Source organism: Dipodomys ordii, unplaced genomic scaffold (genome assembly GCF_000151885.1).
Source record: "Dipodomys ordii isolate 6190 unplaced genomic scaffold, Dord_2.0 Scaffold140, whole genome shotgun sequence".
In the NCBI taxonomy this organism is placed as follows: Eukaryota; Metazoa; Chordata; class Mammalia; order Rodentia; family Heteromyidae; genus Dipodomys; species Dipodomys ordii.
Window position 1 is genome coordinate 1,385,699 of NW_012267356.1, and position 23,135 is coordinate 1,408,833.

Genomic DNA, 23,135 nt, shown 5'->3' on the forward strand with positions numbered 1-23,135 from the left:
AAGGCACGACTTCTAAAAAGGAAGACTAAGGGGGAGAGCATGGTGGCGCTACAACTGCCAGACTCTGAGGACAATTCAATCCGCATTCGTTTCCAAAACATTCAGGCATTGCCTGTAGACGTCTATGTTCCCACACTAGGACCCAGGAGCCTCCTTTTTTTTCCCCCGCCCCCCACACGCCCTCCGCCGCTTTTAGAAAACTGGAGCCCCTACTGGCGGCACGAAGTTTACAGTTACTGAGCGCGACGCGGAGTACGGAAGGTCCCCCGAGCCGGTGGGGACTCTAGGGCTGATCCAGTAGTGCGCCTGGCGCGTTAGGGTGCTCCGGCCTTCGCGAGTCCCCCGGTGTGAAGCCGAGCTCCCCGCCGCCCGGCTCCTGCTTGCTCTCCGGCCGGCGGCTCGCTTCCCGAGCACCACGGAAGCTGGTAACAAAGAGCCTGCCGGGCCTCCGGAGACCGGAGTTGTGTGGCACCCCGGAGTCGGGCGGAGCGGCCGGGGATGAGCGGGAGCCTGGCGGTGAATCCCGGATCGCGGCGGTGAGGCGCACCGGTGCGGGCGCTGGTGCGGGCCTGGAGGCCGCCGAGGGGCGGGGGAGAGTCGGGGCGCCGGGGCCGCTGCGGTCGCGGAAAGTGGCCCCGCGGCCTTGTGGTCCTCGCGCTCCAGCTCCGCGCCGGAGCCCGGACTTGGCCGCGAGGCTCTGCCCTTCCCCGGGACGCCGTGGAGCTCGGTGTGGAGTTGGCTGCGGAAGCCTCCCGGCGGTGGCTTTCATCTATTTTTGGTGGTGGTTGCCTGAAAGTTTTTCCCATCCGCGTTTTAATGCGTTGACGGAGTTTGCAGTACTCTACCTCTTCACGACCCCTCCATCCCCCATCCCGAGTGCTTTCCTTCCTGGACTGTAAACGTGTTTTCCTCCTACCGGCGCTGATGACCAGAGATGAAGATTTTATAGTTGTCTAAAAACTACGTCGAGATAGGGCTCAAGATGGATAAAAAGTCCTTTGAGACGGTGCTGGATGAAATCAGGAAGGTAATGACACCCCAGCCGCTTGGAGACTGGAATACTGGCGGGGAGGGGGGGGGGTGGTTGCTGGTTTGTTTCGAGGTACTGCATGTGGGGGCGTGCAGAAACTAATTGCTTCAATGCATTGGCAATTTCACGCGTGGTGTGGAAGCTACGTCTTGATGCGTTTCACGGTGCGTCTTTGGAAGTCAGTGAGGCATTGTGGAAATTCAGATTTACCTTTGGTTTCCAAGCTGTTTCCGCAAATCTCTGTTCTTCAGGATAAGAAACTTAAATAAGTAGAAATGTTCTTTGTGGTAATTCCTAGGATTTCTTTTTTTTATCTCAAATCTGAGGATGGGGTGACCTATAGGGACTTGTTCAGTAACTAGTGTGACGTTAAGTGTACAGCCACGTTGTGGGGAAGGGATCTTCAGTAACTTGAACTTTGTTTCTTTGCGTGGAGGAGTCCTCCACTCTTGATTTACAAGGTTATTTTGAATCTCCTACTTCCCATAATCTACCAGAAGCATTCTGGGTAGAGTCTACACGTATCTCCAGCACCCCAAGAACCTACCTACTTAAAACTAAAAGAACTTGGAAGAGGGCGCCAAGGGCTAGTAATGGGTATTTCTATGCCTTAAGCCCTTTAACCCCAAAAGAATCCAAACTGGGTGCTTTGGTACTACTGATTGTTTACTTCAGTTTACGAAGCTGCTAGTTTTCCTTTTTTATTTATTTTCTTTTGCAAATTGGCCATTATTAATTTTTTTTTATTTAGTTTGTTTTTAAAAAAAAGATTTAAAATTTGGAAACTTGCAAATCCAATTTCTCCAGTTAGTATTTGGAATGAAATATTGGTTTGCCAGCTGTGTATACCTGGAATTTGTCAAATTTGTTCATGAATTGATGTTCAGCTTGTCTGAGAAAATACCTTGTAAATTCAAGCAGACCAGTAGATTTTCTACTTATAGCTGATACAGGGTTTCAGTATGAATATCCTCTCCCTTAGTGTTGTTAAAATGCCCTATAGTAAATAGAAATGAGGGGTACAGGACATTTTCCAGAGATGAAAGGTATTTGAGTGTGGTGGCAACTTCAGTTATTCATGCTCTGCTCTTTGTGGATGCTCTTTTGCTTCCTTGGCCTAAAGATTGGGTGCTTGTCTAAAATACTTTAAAGTGGAATGCAGTAGGTGCGTTCCTGAATATGGCTTTGCTATGGTTTGTCTTTAAATGTAAATGTCCAATTAAACTGGTCTTGTGTCTCTCCTTATTTTGATTGTCACCATTGTCATTTAAAACAAGTTAGTAGACTTTTAGGAATGGAGATGAGAGTGAGGGCTTTGTTGAATTTGAAGGTAACTTTAGCCCCTAATTGTGAGTACTTAATGTTGGAGTCATTTTTTTAGTTACCCCTGAGGGAGAGACTGATGGTTTTATAGGCGGCCCACCTAGTTTCTGTTGGTTAGTTTGACTGAGTGAGATTAAGCAGTGGGTGGTAGGGTGTGTAGTATTCAATCTGAGGAAGTCTGGCTGAAGCTTGGCACTTGGTGCTGGAGGCTAGGTATTTGAATCTGAATTGCTAACACTTTTTTCCTCAGTTTCTGTGAGGAGCACCCTGGGGGTACCAGTAATTAATGACATTTTCTCCTGCCAGAATCAAATATTTGGACTAATACAAATACTGTAATTGTTTCAGTGTAAGAACAAAAGTATTAGTTCATTTTTAGTTATTAGTGACTCCCAAGTTATGGTAGCTGAGCATTTCTGTCTCTCAGTAAGGAGCTGGAAGTGTTGATGTGATTTCAGTTGTCCAGGTCCTGTACTTCTCTCACATACTGTTCCAGAGCAAAGAAACTGGTTACTGAACAGCTGTTGTGGGTCAGATCAGATTTTGTCTTGCACTTTCTTTGAGGTGGGTCGTGAATGATGCTTTAAAGGAATGAAAATGTCTGTCAAAGTCTGATGTCAGTGAGTGGCAGACCCAGACATTGTTTGAGGTGTTTGCTGAAGGCCTCAACCTGACTTTGTAGTCTTGCTTTTTTTTTTAATCACTGGACGTTCTATACATTTAATACATTACGAAATGACAAATAGTTTAGGTGGGAAATACTATATGTAATTTCTCCCATTATTGACTCTTCCTTGTTAAAATGGTACTTTCTTTGTAGGAGTGAGTAGGGAGTCCTAGGAGGCTTTCGGCATTCTCTCTCACTCTCCCTACCTCCCTCCCCTCCTCTCCCTTCCTCTCCCCTCCGCTCCCCTTCTCTCCCCGCTCTCCCCTTCTCTCTCCTCTGTCTCTCTCCCTCACACCCTCCTTCTTCCTCCCTTTCCCTCTCCCTCCCCTCCTCTTTCCCCCCTTCTCTCTGTAGATGCTGTTGAGTTGCTTGAACAGTTTGGTATATGTATATATTAATACTGCTTTTCTTTTCTAGGCTGTCTTGACAGAATATAAATTAAAAGCAATTGAATACGTGCATGGATACTTCTCTAGTGAACAGGTATTCCTTGTCTAAGCCTTCTCCCTAGACTAGTGTTCTGGTTAATATATGTATTTACCTGCTAGTCAAATACAGAGTTGCTTTTATTTTGTTGCTATAGTTATCCAGGAGCTTAAGAAACTCAGCAGAAAACTTTACAGATTTTAATAAGTCAAAGATACTTTGTGAACCTACCCTTTATAAGACAATAATTTGCAAAATTGACTTGATATAAAAGAATGCATAAAGGTTGTATGACGCCACTAACTAAACTGCGGCATTAAGGGAAAAGATACACAGTGTCCTAATGATTCCCTTACTGTCTCAAGAAGACTAATGTGTTAAACATGAATAATTTAGTGAACACTTTCCACCCCACTTCAGGGAACTTTAATGATTTTTAGAAAAGTGTTTGTACATATAAATGTGCACATATGCAGAGTGAAGGACAATTTTTATTAGCTTATGTTAGTTATACAAGGCAGGATTTCATTGTTACAGCTCCACACATTTACATTGTGTTGTAATCAATCTCACTTCTACTGTCCTCCTGCCCCCCAACTATCCCGAGTGAAAAGTTCTATCACCAACAGTTTTCCTTGTCCCATTGTCATATTACAAACTTATAGTATCCAGTGTCCTTGAGGACAGTGTTTGAGTAATGCTAGGAAGGGTCTTGCTAGAAATCAGAAATAATTGTGGAGGGCAGTTCTGTGATGGACTTAGAGACTGGATTAGTAAACACCCACTCTCTTTCTCGAGGGCTTGAAAAGTATCAAGAACTTCAAAGGCCTAAAGGGCTGTCAACCAAGTTCTTAAAGCTCTTTTTTGATGTACATCTGTTACTATCCTTTTAATGTTGATTTTTAGTTTTCCCATGGTTTTACATAGTTATCTATGTTCTTTACATGTTTTGAAAATAAAAGTTATAGTCAATAGCTGTGTGTAAGGGGTGTGTGTGTGTGTGTGCAAGAGAGATTGATTTTATAATCTTAGTGGTGCTTCATTTTGTTAAAATCATTTAAATCTTTAAAGCTAAGTCCACCTGCTGCATTAAAAGGCTAGCAGTTTAAGTTTTATAATATATAAAATACAGCCTTGAATATGAAGTAGGAATACCATTTCCATAGAAAAAATTATAGCTTCATTCCAAATGAACTAGGAAGTATGAAGAACTCTGTTTACTGTTTGTGTGTTGCTTTATAAGAAAAGTATTTTCACTTTCTTTACATCCTGCTTAATTAAGTTGTAGAATTAAAATGTTAGCACATTTTAAGGCCCTCATAATAAGGTAGTTGACCCAGTTTTGTGATGTAGTATTTATTTATTTATTTATTGAATTATCCTTGGGGGCAGTAGACCAGATCTTAGACCTTGTTCAGCTCTTATTCTCTGTCTAGTTCTCTGGGTGGTAGTGGGAGTTAATGAGACCTAGCTATCTGAATTCTCAAAAAGATAACGCCATTAAGAAACTGCTGGAGTTGCCTATGGTGATCCTTAGATTTTGAAAGAATAGATGAGTGAAGTATTGTGCCCTACATATTCAGGTGAAGTTAGATGCCAGTGGACCTCCATAAGTCATACCCACCACACCTGTGTAGATGGTTGAACTCCTATCACACTCTCCATCTTTGTTTTAAAGTTTTCCATTCACAATATACTTTTATTGTCCCAAGCTGGTAGTTACCATTTAACACATCTCACCAGCCCTCCAACTGGTGCTCACTTTTTCCTGGATTATATATTTTCCCTTTTTTGTTTTGTTTTGTGTGCCTTTACTTGGTCTTGAGCTCAGGGCTTGGGCACTGTCCCTCAACCTTTTCTCTCAAGGCTGCTGCTCTGTCACTTAAGCCACAACTCTACTTCTATTTTTGTTAGTTGTTGTTTGTTGTGGGGTTTTTTAGGGGGGAGGGTGGCTGGTTAATTAAAGGTTAGAGTCTCACAGACTTTTCCTTCATAGGCTGGGTTCCAACCATGATACTCAGGTTAAACTCCTGAGTGGCTTAAGATTATAGATGTGATGCAACCAGTGCCTAGCATGTTTTCCTTTTTTTGGAAACCATTGCTGTTCATCACAACTTTCTGTGATGGTAGAAATATTGTCTGTGGTAGCTGTTGGCTTCATCTGGCTATTGAGCGCTTGAAATGTGCTTTGTGCTTCTGAAAAATTGAATTTTAAATTAGATTTAAGTGATTTAAATTTCCACATTCAAAGACATGGTTGGTTACTCTGTTGGAAGTCACATTTAGACTCCAGTGCCATCTTCATCACGTAGGCTGCACAATTTTAAATATTGGAATGAGTTTTTATAGAAATGTATGCAAAACATACTGTCATCAGTACTAAATGAACATTTGCTTTCAGGTGGTTGATTTATTGAGATACTTTTCCTGGGCAGAGCCTCAGTTGAAAGCAATGAAAGCATTACAGCATGTAAGTATCATATTATAAATTTTATCATAACAAAAAATTTAAACTTCCTGAAGTGTAAATTTATATTTCATGCCCTATTAAATTCCATACCACATTTCCATGATTAACAAATTAGAGGAAAGTATTAATTGACTAGCTTGAATTTGTAAGTGTTCTTATGCACTTGATTAAACCATCTTATGCACTTTTTTAAACCATCTACGTGCCTCTTCTATTTAGTCTTAGAAGAGTCATCACATCAGGCAGGTTATGTTTGCATTCTTTGGGTCTATATTGATTTTCTTTAAAGGTAGATTTTTACCATTCACCCTGTGTGTTTTGGTAGGCATTGGTCACCCATAGCTATTGAACGTAATGGGCATAGCTAGCCTACGGAACTGTTTTTATTTCATGGGAATTATTATGATAGGCATGGAGTCTGGATAAACAGGAACATCTAGGAGGTACAGAGCACCCATCCAGTTGTAGAGGGAGGTGCTCCAAGGAGTATCAGGGATGAGTAGCTTTGATAGAACCAGTTAACAAGTCCTTAACTTCTTACAGGAATCAACCTAGTATTTGTTATTGTTGTTGTTATTGTTTGTTTGTTTGTTTTACTTTACAAAAGAAGTAAGGGTTATCTCTCCCATCCTCTGGTATACACCTTTCTCCTGGCACCAGTGAGAATTATTTCTAAAAGAAATACTGATGAGAGTCTCACATTATTTTATCAAACTCATACCAGCTCTGTAGCCTGCTTGCCTCTCTGCCTGCTTTAGAATTACATTTCAGAGGTGAAGAGTGTTTTACAGGGCCAGTTCATGTCATCTACCTGAGCCAAACTGTCGCACCTTTTCTATAAAAGGCAGTCTGATTTGACACATTATTTTACACAGAAGACTGATTTTGCTAAAGAAGTTGTAAAAGGAATGTTTCCATACATTACATGAGCTACATTAATTTTTGATATTTTACGTAGTTTAGTATATGATTGTGTAACATTTCATTGAATCTTTAGATTGTCTTATGTACATTAAGTAGACCCTTTATAACAGTTCTAGTTTTTTCCTGGCTCTGTCCAACACTATGGACTGCTGCTTGGGAGGTGCTGGTCTGTGGCATACCAACTTCCTCCAGTGAGAGAGATTGTCATTCTAGTCCTTTGACTAGTTTAATCTCCTGTATGTATAAATACTCCTTTTATCTATAAATGTTCAGAGGAAGGTAGTACTTGTTAATTTTTTCACTCCATAAATGAACACATTTAGGAAATGTGGATTGAAAGGGTTCATAGAAAAACTTAGATCTTCATCTGAAAATAATAATTCCTTAAAATGTTAATTCCCTTGTATAATTTACATGTTTTCAAGCTTCGTTTTGAGTTGTTTAGGCATTTGCTTCTGTTTTGTTTTTTGTTGTTGTTGTTGGTCATGGGGCTTGAACTGTGGGCCTGGGCACTGTCCCTCAGCTCTTTAGCTCAAAGCGAGCACTCTACCACTTGCCACAGGGCCACTTGTGGTTTTCTGACCATTTATTGGAGATAAGAGTCTCACATACTTTCCTGCCCAGACTGGCTTTTAACGGTGCTCCTTCAGATCTCAGCCTCCTTAGTAGCTAGGATTATATGCATGAGCCTCTAGCGCCCAGTGGCCTTTGCTTTTGTTTCACCTAAAATGTTCCTGCTAAGAACATTTATATTTTCATAAGGTGAGTGTGGGGGGACACATTTCTGGCATGAAAACTTCGCATTGAGCTGAAATTATTTTTTGTATCAATAGAAAATGGTAGCTGTTCATCCAGCAGAAGTGGTCAATATACTCAACTGCTTCACCTTCAGTAAAGACAAGCTAGTTGCTCTTGAACTGTTAGCTTCGTAAGTAGTTCATTCTCTTACTTGAAATGTGGAAGCTTGTTAACCATCTTCCCACTCATTGCTGTGTGTTAATGTGTGAGAACTATGTGCATAAATAGACCCTTAATAAAATATAGTCTAGAAAGTTTAATGATGGATTCTGATTCTATTTGAATAATAGCCAGTGTGCTTATTACCAAATGGTATAACCTACAAAATCATAGGACATGGAGGGATAATTTAGTTTGATTTTTCTTCATATCAGTGACTTGCTGCCTTCCTGATCCAAATTACATGAAAGACAAGTTGAAGACACATATACTTTCTGAACCTTCTTTCTCTTAATAGTAAAAATCAGGATTCACAGCTATGAAGTACATAATGAACTTTAAATGCTATAAGGGAAGTGAAGACACCTCAGAGCATTTAGAGATGGTCATAATGAGCATGAGCCTGAGAAAAGGGCAGGATCTAATCTTTGTTCAGTTGAAGGATATGCAAGTTAATTTATTCATAGGGCGTACATTTTGAATGTTTATATACTGATAATATCCATTAAAACACAAATTTTAATACATGGCAAACATTTACATCAACCTTCATTTTAATGTATTGCATACATTCTAGTCCCATCTCTCCTGACACTTATCAGAGAGACTTTGTTTTCAAGAATTTCAAAACAATTGTTTTTTTTTCCTATATAATCTCTAAGTAGTATTGTGGGGGTTTCGGTTTTGATATGTCTATTTATGAATGCACTGTATCTTGATTAATGTCAGTCCTTCCATCATTCTCCCTCATCTCAAAATCAAAACAATGTTCTTTGTTTGCTGTATTACTTTGTAACTTCCCAGTAATCATCTAAACAGTTCAGTTATTTTTGTCATTGTTATATAACTGTATTTAAATTGATCTGTTAAAGGAAATAATCCTGTTTTCTCCCTGTGTCCTGAGGTCTCAGCTATGCTTGTGTGGTAAACCAGAGTTGCTGACCTCTATGTTCTTAAGCAAAGAGCTGAATTGTGTTTCCTTGGTAGAAACATTGTTGATGCACAGAACTCCCGCCCCATTGAAGATTTGTTCAGGATAAACATGTCTGAGAAGAAACGGTGCAAGAGAGTGCTGGAGCAGGTAATTTCCTCAAGATTGCTGTGAAGAGGACATGATACCTTTTCAGAATAGTGGTGGTGAAGGAAATGTCTCCCTCTTTTCTGCTAACTTGGATATATGGAGGAGAGATAGGGCTGGCTCCATGGGCTGCCGGAGGAGATGGCTTAAGAGTGAAAACAAATACTAAGGAGCTTGAGCTTTTGAATTGGCTGTCTCAACAGGCTTATGTTAAACTTATAGAAAATTAATATAAAAATAAAAGAATATCAATTTAAAATGTATAAAAGAGGGTAAAGCAGTACCTGTTCTAGCCTAAAATGCATGACTGGTCACTTAAGGTAGAGAATTCCTTAGACTCTCCATAGCTGTAAGCTGAAATAATCAGAAAACTACATGAAGAATGTGCTAAGTAACTCTCCTATGGCCTCACAGCTTTCTCCGATTCCAAAGAAGGGTGGCAACGCTGCCTTTCTCTGTTTCACATACACAGATTTGAGCCCTGTTTTTAAATTTTTCATTGTGCTCTTGACTGAGGTCTTTATGGAGCCATTATATACATGGCTGTAGTTTTATTAAAATTTTTGTCAGTTTTCTTCTCAGAAATATACTAGCACTAAGTGTTCTGTGGAATGTAGGGTTTGATTAATTAGCATGACAACTGTATTCTCAAATGTAGACTTATAGACCCTTTAAAATAAAATGTTCAAACATTAAATGTTCAGACATTTTTTTCCCAAAAGTTCTACTTCCTGGAATTTGTTCTAAGGAAATAGAAACATACAAATTCATATATAAAGTTACTATTCACCTAGTATAGTTCACAGTGAATGGCCCAAAATCGAGATTTTTTTTTCTTGCTCATAGCTGGCACTTGACCACTTGAGCCAGACGTTAGCTAAGATGATTTTTGTAAGGGCTAACATTAGTAGGGAGCTAAATTATACAGCTAATAGAAATAAATGTTATGAATTATAGTATAACTTGGAGACGCACAAACGTATGTGTATATAAGACATAATATAGTTTTGTATGTAAATATTTCTATAATGTAGCATTGAAATTGCCTTATACAGTGGTTATCATTCATTTAACTTATTTATTGTGTACCAGGGTCTAGAGATGTAGCTCAGTGGTGCTGCAGCACTTTTCTGGTATGCTCAAGACCTTGGATTCCGTTCCCAGCACCAAAATGATAACAGTAATCTACAATTAGCTCTTTACTATCTAGATCAAAATATAAAGATTTCAGGGATTATGAACTCAGTATGTGTGAGACAACATTTTAGAAGCTGGGGATACAGAATTATACATTCTAAACCCAAATCCCTTCTAGAATTTTGTAACATGTTGTGTCCAAAATAATTCTTGGCTACTCACTAGTATAGTTTTTGGAGACCTAGTGACCTGTGGAGTAGATTAGTTAATATAAATAGATTTCTTTTCCACACAATTTACCGAATATTGTGAAAATATTTTAAGGAAATATTAGTTATAACATTAATGTTCCCATTTTAATAATTGCATTGGTATTATATACATATATATTTTGTATAATATATTGCATTTGGACTGTTGTGTGCCCCAGTTGGTATATGAACAAATGGGAGATGGTACTATTCCTTAATTCATACATTTTAGCTGGCTTCAACAGATTACTTGATTGGAGTTGATTTGACTTTTTTGAACTACTCTTTTGTATTACAGGCTTTCAAAGGGGGCTGTAAAGCTCCTCATGCTATGATATCTTCTTGTGGTACCATCCCAGGAAACCCATATCCCAAAGGAAAACCCAGTCGTATAAATGGAATATTCCCAGTAAGTACATTATACTGACTATATGTGAAACTTCTTATGATTCAATGTGAAAGCAACATAAGTTCATGATATTTAAGAGAACATCCCAGATGATGAGGCTTCTTCAAAGGAAAGGTCTTCTATGAAGTCATCACCTCAATGAATAGCTATATTAAGCTATATTAACTTGCATACACATGCACATGTATGTATGTACACCAATACTGGGACTTGCACTGAGGGGCTCTGGTTCACATCTGACACTTTATCACTTGAGCCATGCTTCTAGTCTGGCTTTTTTTGCTGATTCATTGGAGATGGAGTCTCTAGGATTTCTCTAATGGGCTGATTTTGAACACATGATCCTCAGACCTCAGCCTTTCAAGGAGCTAGGATTAGAGGAATGAGCCACCAATGTCCGGCTCATTATATCTGTAAGTTTTTCAGAAGAAGCCAAACAAAATGTGATAGTTTTTGTTTTGTTTTTACGTGTACTATGGAAGCACTGATTTACATTTAATAAAGGAGCATTTCTCAGATACTCAGTATTTTTGTCTCAGTTACATACTAAATAGTATGTAGACTTAGGAAAACTTTACATGTCCTATTTCCTTCATGAGAATTACATTGCATAGTAAAACCTAGAAGAAGTTCTGTGAGAGAAGCATTTTTTATACCATCCAGGCTCCTTCAAACCCCTTTGTGAAATAACTGTTTCCATTTTTGTTACTATGTAACAGAAACTATGTAACACAAACCCCTGGTTTGTGTATTAATCAATATTGGGGGTTTTATGTTGTTTCTTGTTTTTGTTTTTTGGTCAGTTGTGGGGTTTGAACTCTGGGCCTGGACGCTGTCCCTGAGCTCTTCAGCTCAAGACTAGCTCTCTACCACTTGAGCCATAGTGCTACTTCCAGCCTTTTCTGTTTATGTGGTACTGAGGAATTGAGCCCAGGGTCTCATGCATGTGAGGCAAGCACTCTACCACTGAGCCACCTTCCTAGCCCCCTCAATATTGATCTTATATAGCTGAGGAACTTGGATATGGCTTAGCTGGGTAGTTCTGGCTCAGGGTTTCTTGTGAATTTGCATTCATCTGAAAACCTGATTGGAACTTAAGCATATTCTTTCAAGATAGCTTACTTTCTTGCTTGTCAGGTTGGTGTTGCTGATTGTCAGGGGACTGTTCCTTGACATAAGGACTTTACCTTGTCAGTGGACTTTTCCTTAACACAAGGACTTTTCCATGATGCTGCTTGAATATTCTCATGACATGGCAGCTGGCTTCTGCCAAAGCAAGCAATCTGAGAAGCCAAAAAGAAATGCAGGGGTTTTTATCCGTTGATCTTGAAAATCAAATGCCATCATTTTTGTATATGCTATTAGTTATACAGGCTGACCCTGTTCTTTCAGGGATGGGTACTATACTAGGGCAGGGACAAGATTAGTACCAATGGAGACCATGTTGGAAGTTGACTTTCATACTAGTGCATGCCACTAAGGACATATAGTATTAGTCTAATCAGCTTATTCTGGTATGTTCATTTAGCAGTCTTTAGTGAGGTTTCATTTGTCTTTGAAAGCATAACACACTTTAATAGAGAACACCCTTTTCACATTTTCAACTGGAATACTGGTATTCTATTTCACTCAGAGATTGGGCACTGACCTTGAGTTTTTCTGCTCAAGGCTAGCACTCTACCACTTTGAGCAACAGTGCCACTTCCATTTTTCTGGTGGTTAATTGGAGACAAAAGTCCTAGACTTTCCTGTGTGGGCTGGCTTTCCTGTGTGGGCTGGCTTTCCTGTGTGGGCTGGCTTTCCTGTGTGGGCTGGCTTTCCTGTGTGGGCTGGCTTCGAACCATGATCCTCAGATCTCAGCCTCCTAAATAGCTAGTATTATAGGCATGAGCCACCATCACCTGGCTTGTTTCATTTTTTTGAGTGTTTATACACTGGGGCATAAGAAGTATGTTTTCATGTTTCTCTTTCTTTCTGTGAAGAAAGAAATTAGAATATATTTGATTCTTCTGTGTTACTCCTTTCTGCATATTGCATGTTTACTTTAGAGAACTTGATACCAGTGTTACGGAGTTTCATGACAGGACAGTTAAGAACCCTGGACCAGCCCAGTGTGGCACATGCCTGAAATCGCAGCACTTGGGACCACTTAGGCAGAAGGATCAAGAGTTTAAAACTAGCCTGGGCTACATAGTGAGATTCTAGGGCAGAATGTGGTCCAGAGTCTGAATCTTAACTCTAGGAAATAAGTCTAAATTATTTTTCTTTTCCTTTTTTTTAAAATAGGGAACCCCTTTGAAAAAAGATGGTGAAGAATGTACCAATGAAGGCAAAGGAATTGCTGCACGGATTCTTGGACCATCCAAACCAGTATGTTCTAAAAATAAAAAATGAAAACAGTATCACATGTAACTTTCTACTGAATGCATAAATTCTTGCATAACAAAATTTAAATATACTAGAAGTTCTCAAGATAAAATACAGTATATATTGGGGCTGGGAAGTTGGCTCAGTGGTAGAGTGCTTGCTTCGCATGTATGAGGGCCTGGGTTCAAATCCTCAGCACCACATAAGCAGAAAAAAGCTGGAAGTGGCACTGTGGCTCACAGCTCAAGGCTACAACCTTGAGCTGAAGAGCTGAGGGACAACATCCGGGCCCAGAGTTCAGCCCTCACAACCGACAAATAAACAAAAAAAAGTATAATTAGTTAGCAGTATTAAGGCATTTTTGAGGTTAAGCAGTTTATTTCAAAGTAACAAAGTCAAATTGTTTTACTCCTTTCAGCTATTGAGTTGGAAGTATGAGTTGGCATATGCTTGAACTGATGTTCAGATTTGAGGTCAGCTTGGTGAAATAAGGATGGAACCAGGATGTTGAATCTTTCCAAGAGAGTGATTGTGACTGGAATGTAAATTAAACAGGAGAATTTAATCCTTTGTTGAAGGATTGTTGAAGTTTGAGGCACCTACACACAGCCTCCTTGTGGTCCTTGCCTATCCCCATGACTAGTTTGCTAGCGACTGTGGAGAAACAAGGGCCTGTCCCAGCGGTGATCTCTTCTATCCCCAAGGTTCACTCACACTCTCTCACTTCCTGCAGGTGAAAGTACAGCTTGAAATGTTTAGCTCTCAGTACTTCTGATTCTGAAAAGACCCAATTTTTTTTTAATGCTCTTTGTTACATAAACACCACTAACTGTACAGTTTAAATACTTAGCTTTAAATACTTCTGATTCTGTAAAGACAAAATTTTTAATGCTTTTATTAGCATAAACCATCAACTGTACAATAAAATGTGGGTTTATGGATTGCAATAGGCAAAAGAACTGAAATATTGAATTCCTAATTCCAATATACATTCTGTAGGAGTTGTTGGAATTCCAGGTGCTAAGAAAAGTGCTTTTATCTTCCAAAAGGAGAAAAGAAGCTAGGGCTGATAGGATCAATTCCTAATTCGTTTAGCTTCTGCTGCCTTCAGGTTTCTCACAGAGCTAATTTCTTCTGCTAGTTACAAAGGAAAGGATAGGAATTCTTGGATTTAACTTTATTTGAGTATTAAACACACAGCTAGCCATCTGTGGCAGAGCATGCCTTTGAATTTTAATAGGAACCACATTTATTAAAGAAAGATCCTTCATTTTCACCATTGCATTGTACTAGCATTTGATACATTGGAGCATTTTTAGGTTTATTGGTACTAAAGTATGAAAAGCAAGGTATATTTTGCTTGGAGACAGCTTACTTGTTTTTCTTCTAACTGCTTTACTTTCCCTCTTGTTTAGCCTCCTTCAACATACAATCCACACAAACCTGTTCCTTACCCAATACCTCCATGCCGACCACATGCAACTATCGCACCAAGTAAGAGTGCTCTCCGTTTTACTTATTAAGTTGAAAGTTTAGTTTGCATTCTTGGGATATCTGTAGCACTTAGGAACTTGTATTCTCATGATCAGCTGTTTCTATTCTGTACCACCGAAGTGGAGTCCATTTGATTTTCCTTAAGATAAATGAAGTTCAGATTCATTTTAATCACTCTTTATTATTGTAGTTTTTGTTTTGGTAAGTGACCTTGAATTTAAAATGGCAATGATGTATGCCTTATGTGCCAGTGAATGGGCTTCTGCCTTCAGTAGATGATCTCCACTTGTCTGACTGCTGTCAAGTGTCACTTAACCCTGACTCCACATCTCCACCTGAGATGCAGCTCTTTTACAGAGTAGTTGTAAAAATAAGTTAGATAACTAATATAGTTGGAATTCCTGATAAAAGTGATACTAAGTTATATGTATTTTTTTGTATTACATTTTTCTTTTAGGTGCTTATAACAATGCAGGTCTGGTACCATTAGCCAATGTCATAGCTCCAGGTATACCCCCTCCACCTCCGTATACTCCAAATCAAGGAGGAACAGGTAAAGTCATGCTATTATGGGTGTTAAAAGTAAGGAATTCATACACAGAGTCTTAAATCATATAGAGATAGACACATGGAGGGAGCATTTGCTCTGCATGGTATGTCCTAACAACAAGAGCCTGACAGATTTGGTTGTTGTTTTCATAATTTCATACTTCCCTTTTGCAGTATAGAATATTTTAATAATTATTTGGTACTATTTTTAAGTAATATTTGATGACCTTTCAATGTGCTTTGTGTTGGGCATACAAAGGTGAAATATCCCGTTTACAAAGAGTATACAGTATAATGGGAAATACAGGTAAGGAAAACGTTAAAATTTCCATGTAGTTGCCTATAACCCTAGCTATTCAGGCTGAGATCTGAGGATCATAGTTCAAAGCCAGCCCAGGCAGGAAAGTCTATGCGACTCTTATCTCCAGTAAACCACCAGAAAACTGGAAGTGGTGCTGTGGCTCAATTGGTAGAACGCTAGCCTTGAGCTGAAGAGCTGAGGGAGAGTATTCCGGCCCAGAGTTCAAGCCCCCTGACCAACCAAAAAAAATTTTTTTTTCTGTGTAGTCTACCTCATTGTTTCCAAAGTTAGCACTATACCTAACTTGAGCCACAGCTCCACTTTCTACTTTTTTGTGGTTAATTGGAGATAAGTCTCATGTACTGGGCTGTGATCCTCAGATCTCAGCCTCCTGAGTAGGTAGAATTACAGGTGTGAGCACCTGATGCCCAACTTAAATTGCGCCTTTTTGCGTTGTCTTATTTCTCTGAGATAACTTAGATTATGAGGGGTAAAGAAGAATAATCACTACTGAAAGAGCAAAATGCTGTGGAACTCACAGGAGGGTCTTCCAGATCCCCCATTTCAATAAATGTGAGCTGCTTATGTAATGTACCACTGGGGGTTTGTTGTGTTAGTAGTAGAAGACAAGACTGGTGATAAGATGTTCATGAGAAGAGTGGCAGAATGACATGACAGTAAGGTAGATTTTTCTGGGCCAGGGACTACTTGTGGCATTTAGTAAACATATCTTCAATTTCTCAGTTGCTGAGATTCTGTTCAGTAGGTTAGTGATGGATCCCTACTATTACTTTATTTTCCTTATATTCATTTGTTTGTTTGCTCATACTAAAGTTTTAAACTCAGGGCTTCAACCTTACTAGGCACTTGCTCTACTACTGAGGCCCACCTTCAGCCCTTTTTTGTGCTGGTTATATTTTGAGATATGGTCTCAATTCCTATTGGGGCACATGCCTAGGCACCATCTACCTTTTACCATCTACCCCCTCTTACAAACTTGGGTTGGCCTCAATTCGTACTCCTTTCAATCTCAGAATATAGGCATGAAGCATTGGTTCCTTGCTTGTTACCTTTTTTTTTCTTTTCCTTAATCATCACCAAAGGATTGTTACCAAACAAGTTTGGAAAAGCTTAGAATCTATACATAAAAGAATCCAAAAATGATAATAGTATCTGGTTTTGTTTAAGCCTTTCTGTTGACTATCAGATTAAAGAGAGTTTGAGGGATTTTGTTACTTCCAAACCTTTTAAGAATATTTGGGCACTAAGGTAGGTAGTCTCATGAACTTTTTTGTCCTAGTTAACCAGGAACTGCAATCTCAGCCTCTTGAGTAGCTAGAACTATAGATCTGAGCCACTGTGCCTGGCTTCTCTGATGACTTTCATAGTGTTTTTAACAGATAGCTTTTAATCTGTCTGCCCACTTGGATAACTGGATTCTGTACATATTCCCCCAGCAGCCATTGCCCACTCTCAGTCTTTACTCCTGTAAGCAGTGCTACCTAGAAGACTGGCTGTTGGCTCAGCTAATGACAGTTGTCTCTGCCCTTCCACAGACTACTTTTAGGTGGCAGATTCAAAGGGGTCTCTTAAATGTATCTTATTTTTTTAAAAAAATCTATTTAAAACCTGACTTGTTAAGGCAAGGTCCTGCTGTGGAAGGACAGGATGTTCAGAGAGGAAAAACAATTGTGTTTAATCCTGTCAGTGTGTGTATATTTGTATTTCCCATAGGTATATATTATGTTTACTGCTGTGTATTTACCTGTACTTTACCTTTTAATTATTTATTTTTATATAGAAAATGAAGATCTTTCTAATCAGTCAAAACCTACACAGAATCAAAGTAAGTACCAAGTTTGGTCAGGTATAATTTATCCTGTCATGTTTGTCTACTCTGTTAATCACTGAGCACAGTTTTGAGTTAAGCATATTTGGAATAGTTTAAGGAAAGCTCCTACATAAGGAATTAATGAACTACTTGCTAAAAAATGGCTTAACCCTAATATGTTTTAGATACAACGTAAAATACATGCATTATACTGGGTCAGTTAATCCATGATTTTGTATCCTGTTTGCAAACATGCAATGACATCTGAATACCATGTGGCATATGTCCCCATAGTCACTTTGCATTCTGTGGCTTTTTAAACTCTATGTCAGATTCTCCTTTTAAATGTAATCATTTCAGTAGTACTGTTGGGCAGGAAAGGAAACGACAGGTACAGTGTGCTTAACAATTCCTCCAGGTGGCAGTAGCACCACAGTAGTGAAATTTCCCTCTGGGCACTAATCCCCTGGTCAGGAAGGAGTCACTTCCTGACATGAAAGTTAGAATCAGTTCTTGTGTAGCAAAGTGCACATGGATCTAGTTATTTGGGCACAGTAAGAGTCTCAGAGGGAAAATGTCCTTCCCTGAGAATGATGTTTCTTGGTCCTTTTGAACTGGCTTCTATGGGAGATTGACCTGGCTTGCTTAGCGCATCCTAGCACTTTTTGAAAAAAAAAAAACAAGAACAGCCACAGCAAAAGAAAGACAATGTTGTCCTTATAGGAGCATTCGGGACAAGCCAAATGAAAGTGAGGGTTGATATAGACTAGATTGGTCAGTGTAAGTAAAAGGTAGAGAGAGGGACCAGAGGACTGACACCCAGATTAATAATATGAAGTGTTTTACTCAACCCATGGGGCAGCAACAATACTTTGTATGTTCCTGAAAGGGCAGTCACAAACTCCCAAGTTCTTGAGAAAGGAACTGATGTCTGATTATTACTCTGGATAAGTGGTTTATTAAAATAAATGCATTTAACTCTACTCACAAATTAGTTTCAGATTTTAAGAGTGGCAAAATAGGAAAGGAAAGCTTCTAAGCTTCTTACGGCTCCCTCCTTGTTACTTGACAGACTAACGCCACCTAGATCTGACTTAGGCTCCCAAGGGAAGATCAGGAATGAAATCCTGGCCATTTAAATATTACAAGAGCCAAGTATTATAAGACCCATCCTTACTTTTCTTAGTTGTAAAGCTTGATTTAAAAAATAATAGTTATGCATATCTTTGGAATTCAGATTGGACATTTCAACATAATAAATTCTTCCCTTTCTTCCTCCCACAGCATTTTCTACCCCAGCAAGTCAGCTCTTTTCTCCTCATGGTTCTAATCCTTCTACACCTGCAGCAACTCCGGTCCCTACTGCCTCCCCCGTCAAGGCAGTCAACCATGCATCTGCATCAGCCCCTGCCACCGGTTCTGGATTGAACATGCCCAACACAGTACTTCCTGTGTTCCCAGGCCAGGTCTCCTCAGCTGTCCACATACCTCAGCCGTCAACACCAAACCCAACAGTGACCAGGACCCCCTCCTTGCCCACTGCACCCGCTGCTTCCATCCACAGCACCACATCTGCTCTTGTTCCTTCTAGTTTTTCCGGCCTAGTGCCACTGCCCGGGCCTTCTGCTCCTCCAACCCCAGCCCCTCAGGCCTCATCGACACCTCGGGCCACTCTTGCTTCCAACGAAACATTTGTTTCTACTAGCCTGTCCTTCTCTGCCAGCTCTTCTGTTGCTTCTACTAACAAGCCAAGTTCTGCTTCACTGTCATCGGTTTTTGCAGGTGTTCCTTTGCCCTTAACACCAACATCCCATGGGGTAGCCCACCCAATGCCTTCTGTAATTGCCAGTGGGTCTGTTCCCAGCACCACTGGCCCACTGGGTGCAAACAGTCCTCTTCTGTCTGCTCTAAAAGGCTTTCTGACATCAAATGACACCAATTTAATCAGTTCCTCTGCTTTGTCATCTGCTGTCACCAGTGGACTGGCTTCATTATCCTCTCTTCCTAATCGAAACTCTGATTCTCCTGCATCAGCCCTTAACAAGTGCTATGCCCCGTCCACTGTCCCTGCCATGCAGAGGTCATCCACTCCGGGGCTGGCCATGTTCCCAGGCCTGGCATCTCCAGCAGCTAACTCTGCCGCCACTCCCCCAACCCAGCCTGCACAGGCTCTGCTAGCTGCTTCTGCAGCCTCCTCAGCCACAGTGCCTGTGAGCTGTGGCTCCTCCACGGCCCTCCTGCACGGCCCCCACCCTGGCCCCACAGACCTGCGTATTTCCTCCAACCCTGCCATAACAACTGTTCCAGTTATGATCAAAACTGAGCCCACCAGTCCTACTCCCTCAGCCTTCAAAGGCCCATCCCATTCTGTAAATCCCTCTCACGGCACTTTAGGTTTGTCAGGGACTCTGGGTCGTGCATACACTTCGACCTCAGTGCCCATCAGTTTGTCTACTTGCCTTAACCCTACCTTGTCAGGTCTTTCTGGTTTGAGTACTCCCTTAAATGGTTCCAACCCCCTTTCCTCCATTTCCCTCCCGCCACATGCATCCTCCACTCCCATTGCCCCAGTGTTTACTGCTCTTCCTCCTTTCACTGCGTTGACCAGTAGCTTTCCCTTACCCAGCAGCCCATCTCTTAATCCCTCCGTGTCTCTGGCAGGGTCATTGATAGCCACCTCTACAGCCACGCCACACCCCAGCTCCACAGCAGCTGCACTCTCAGGGCTCTCCGCCTCAGCTCCCGCCTCAGCAGCACCTTTCCCCCTCACCCTGCCCACTGCCATGCCCTCGCTCTTCCCAGTCACCCAGGGTCCTCTTCCCCCGGCAAACCCCTCCTACCCTGGCTTTTCTGTCTCAAATACCCCGAGTGTGACCCCTGCGGTCCCTTCGTTCCCGGGGCTACAGGCGCCCTCCACAGTGGCTGCTGTCACGCCCCTGCCGGTGGCTGCCACAGCCCCATCACCAGCTCCTGTCCTGCCAGGGTTCGCCTCAGCGTTTAGTTCTAATTTCAACTCTGCTCTTGTTGCACAAGCTGGGTACGTGAATACTTTGCAAACTGATTCAAATTATTTTTTAATGTAAACTTTAGATTGATCATATTTTAGGGAAACAAAAGTCAAAATGTCATTATGTGGTGATCCTAAATTATGTTTTTTTCTGGGCCAAAAAAATTATGTTTCCAAGTGCCCAAAAATGTTTTCTGATTCTTTGTGTTAATATTAATACTTGTTAGGAAAGTTTTAGTATTTATATGTGCTGTTAACTGCTGCTTACAAAGTAACAGACAGTATGACACATAATAACACTATGTTGAATTCATTATAGAGACTATTTCATTAATATTACATCCTGAGTGGCTAGCATTTCTGGTTTCTTACAACAGAGGAAGAAATTCTGTTTTGTTTGTAACATCTTAAGATACTTCTTGACAGGTAGAAAGCAGCTTCTGTCTGATCTGCAATTTGACCTATTTTGTATCCATTCCTTTAGTTTATCATCCGGACTTCAGGCTGCTGGCAGTTCTGTTTTTCCAGGCCTTCTGTCCCTCCCAGGCATCCCTGGGTTTTCCCAGAGTGCTCCACAGTCATCCCTGCAGGAATTACAGCACAGTGCGGCTGCCCAGTCAGCATTGTTGCAGCAGGTAGGTGGCACAGCCAGCCTGAATAGAAAGGTGGCACACTCAGGTCACCTCAGTAGCCATCACACCAACAGTGGCAAGAATCTGCTCTTCTTTCTGGGGGTTTCAGGATCAATTAGTTCCCCCCAAATTTGCAAGTTGTGCTTGCCTTCTTTCAGAAAATTAACAAAGGCTTAGATAAAACTAAACCCTATGTGAATTTTTTTTTAAATCTCCAATTGAAGATCTGAATAAAATGGATTCTTATGTCTGACAACTTGTCTTCTACTAAAAAGAACCTATTTGCAAGAATAGGTAGTATTTTAGTGACACTTCCATGCCTCTCCTCTACCTGAAGAAGTTTAAACATTTCCTAAAATGCTAGAAAGTCTGCTAGAAACAGACTTTCCTTCCTTAAAAGTTTGGCCTTTTCTTAATTTTACGAATATGTGTAACAGACAAAGCAAGTCAAGACTTGATTGCATTTGGCACTCTGCTAAGCTCTTTTTCTTTTTCTCCCAGGTCCATTCAGCTTCTGCCCTGGAAAGCTACCCAGCTCAGCCGGAGGGGTTTCCTGCTTACCCTTCCACACCTGGAACACCTTTTTCCTTGCAGCCAAGCCTGTCGCAGACTGGATGGCAGTGATCATCTCTAAATGTTTCTTGTTCTTGGGATCAACTTGAGAACTGCAGCGAACAATCTGACAAATGTGAAATTGGCCAAAAGTTAGAACATGAGGATAGATAGGCCTAGGAAGCTGGGACAAGAGTTGAAAAATTCCTGTTGCATTTTTTAAAAATAATGCTTTTAAGTGTGATTACTCCCCACTCCATTATAACTATACTGGCAAATTGTATGGATTAACAGTATTTAAAAAGTATTTGGGGAGTTTTTAACTTCCATCCTACAAAATTTTGAGTCATGTATGTGATCTAGATAGAATATTAAAGAGGAGACTGAACTCTTTATAGCCGAAAACAGCCTTAAATCCGCTTGTGTAGCCTCCACTGACAGAAGTAATAGTTGTGCCTCAGATGTATGGGTTGCATGCAGCCCTGGAGAAGTAGTACTCTTGATCAAATGCACAAGCAGCTTCTGCTCTTATCAGTTGGACCTTGGTACTCTCTATGTATCTGCAAAAGGGGATTCAAGACCCACTGTTTCTTTTCATTTCTGCTATTAATGGTGGCACATACTGCTGAATTTAACTCTATATATTTCAGGTAAGTGAAAATGGTGCTTAATGTCATCTTGAGAATGACTTTCAGGTGTATATTCCAGAACTACAAAGTAGTTGTTAAAACTTGTAACTACTTTGTTACAAGTGAAGAAGGCTTTATGACAAGGTTGGCCTTCAGCACATTTCTAATCTCAGCAGTATCCAGATGAGTGAGGAACAGCTAATGGACTCTCAGCTGCACTATTACTCACTGTGCTCTGGAAGCTCTCGGTGAATGTTTACAATCATGGGATGTAGTATTTCTCTTTGTACTTAAAATCAAATGCTTATCTGAAAGAATTACGTGACAGCAACTAGAGAAGACTTGCGTAGTATATATGCAGTGTGTACGCTATCTAAGGACCTGTGGTAGTATATCATGATTGAATGTCATTAATTTAAGAACTGCCACATTGGGGTGGGGGGACATAGGAAGAATGAATTCCAGTCCTATGATTTAAAAGCATAAACTAGAATCTACTGTAGTACATTTCAGCATCAAGAGGTTTTACTTTTATAAAGATGGCGTCTGGAAGATGTTGCAAATGTATTTTCCTTCAATATGGGGAACAAACATTTTTAAGTATATTAAATATTCCTGTATAGATAGTTTTTAACATTTTTAAAAATAAACTTTATGGATATGAAATATTTTATGCGTTTTATTAAATGCTTAGATAGGTTTTTTAAATTGGCTTTACTCACTAGAGCTAATAATTGTTTTTTCCTGTCTGAATTTGATTGAAATGCAAACTATTGATGGCCACTTCCTTAAATCTTTATATAAAAGCCATAATATTTGAAACTGATACATACTTACCTTCTTCAAACACAGAATATAACAGACTATAACCTGTTTGTCTCATTTAGTTGCTAGAAGTTACCATTTGTTCTTTTTAATTCTACATTAATCACACTTTAAAGTTTCTATTTTATTGAATGAATCACCTCTGTTCCCTATATTGTTACCTAGAGGTGTGTTTCTGTTCTCCTGTGCACAAAGCAATCATATCCTGTCTTCTACATTTTTTCTTGCTATCTCTTCTACATTTCTTCTTGCTATCTTGCACATGTTGGACATAGG

At 40.2% G+C, this 23,135-nt stretch overlaps 1 protein-coding gene across 1 annotated transcript; it reads left to right on the plus strand.

Annotated features, from left to right (window-relative positions):
- The first annotated feature begins 652 nt into the window (after nucleotides 1–652).
- Nucleotides 653–22,678, plus strand: Proser1 (proline and serine rich 1). Its single transcript, XM_013031442.1, has 13 exons — nucleotides 653–1,027; nucleotides 3,438–3,503; nucleotides 5,848–5,916; nucleotides 7,674–7,768; nucleotides 8,785–8,878; nucleotides 10,562–10,672; nucleotides 12,959–13,042; nucleotides 14,455–14,533; nucleotides 14,991–15,086; nucleotides 17,185–17,229; nucleotides 18,499–20,251; nucleotides 20,706–20,856; nucleotides 21,355–22,678. The coding sequence occupies exons 1-13, from the start codon at nucleotides 983–985 to the stop codon at nucleotides 21,475–21,477; spliced, it is 2,811 nt and encodes a 936-aa protein (XP_012886896.1). The 5' UTR covers nucleotides 653–982; the 3' UTR covers nucleotides 21,478–22,678.
- Nucleotides 22,679–23,135: the final 457 nt, after the last annotated feature.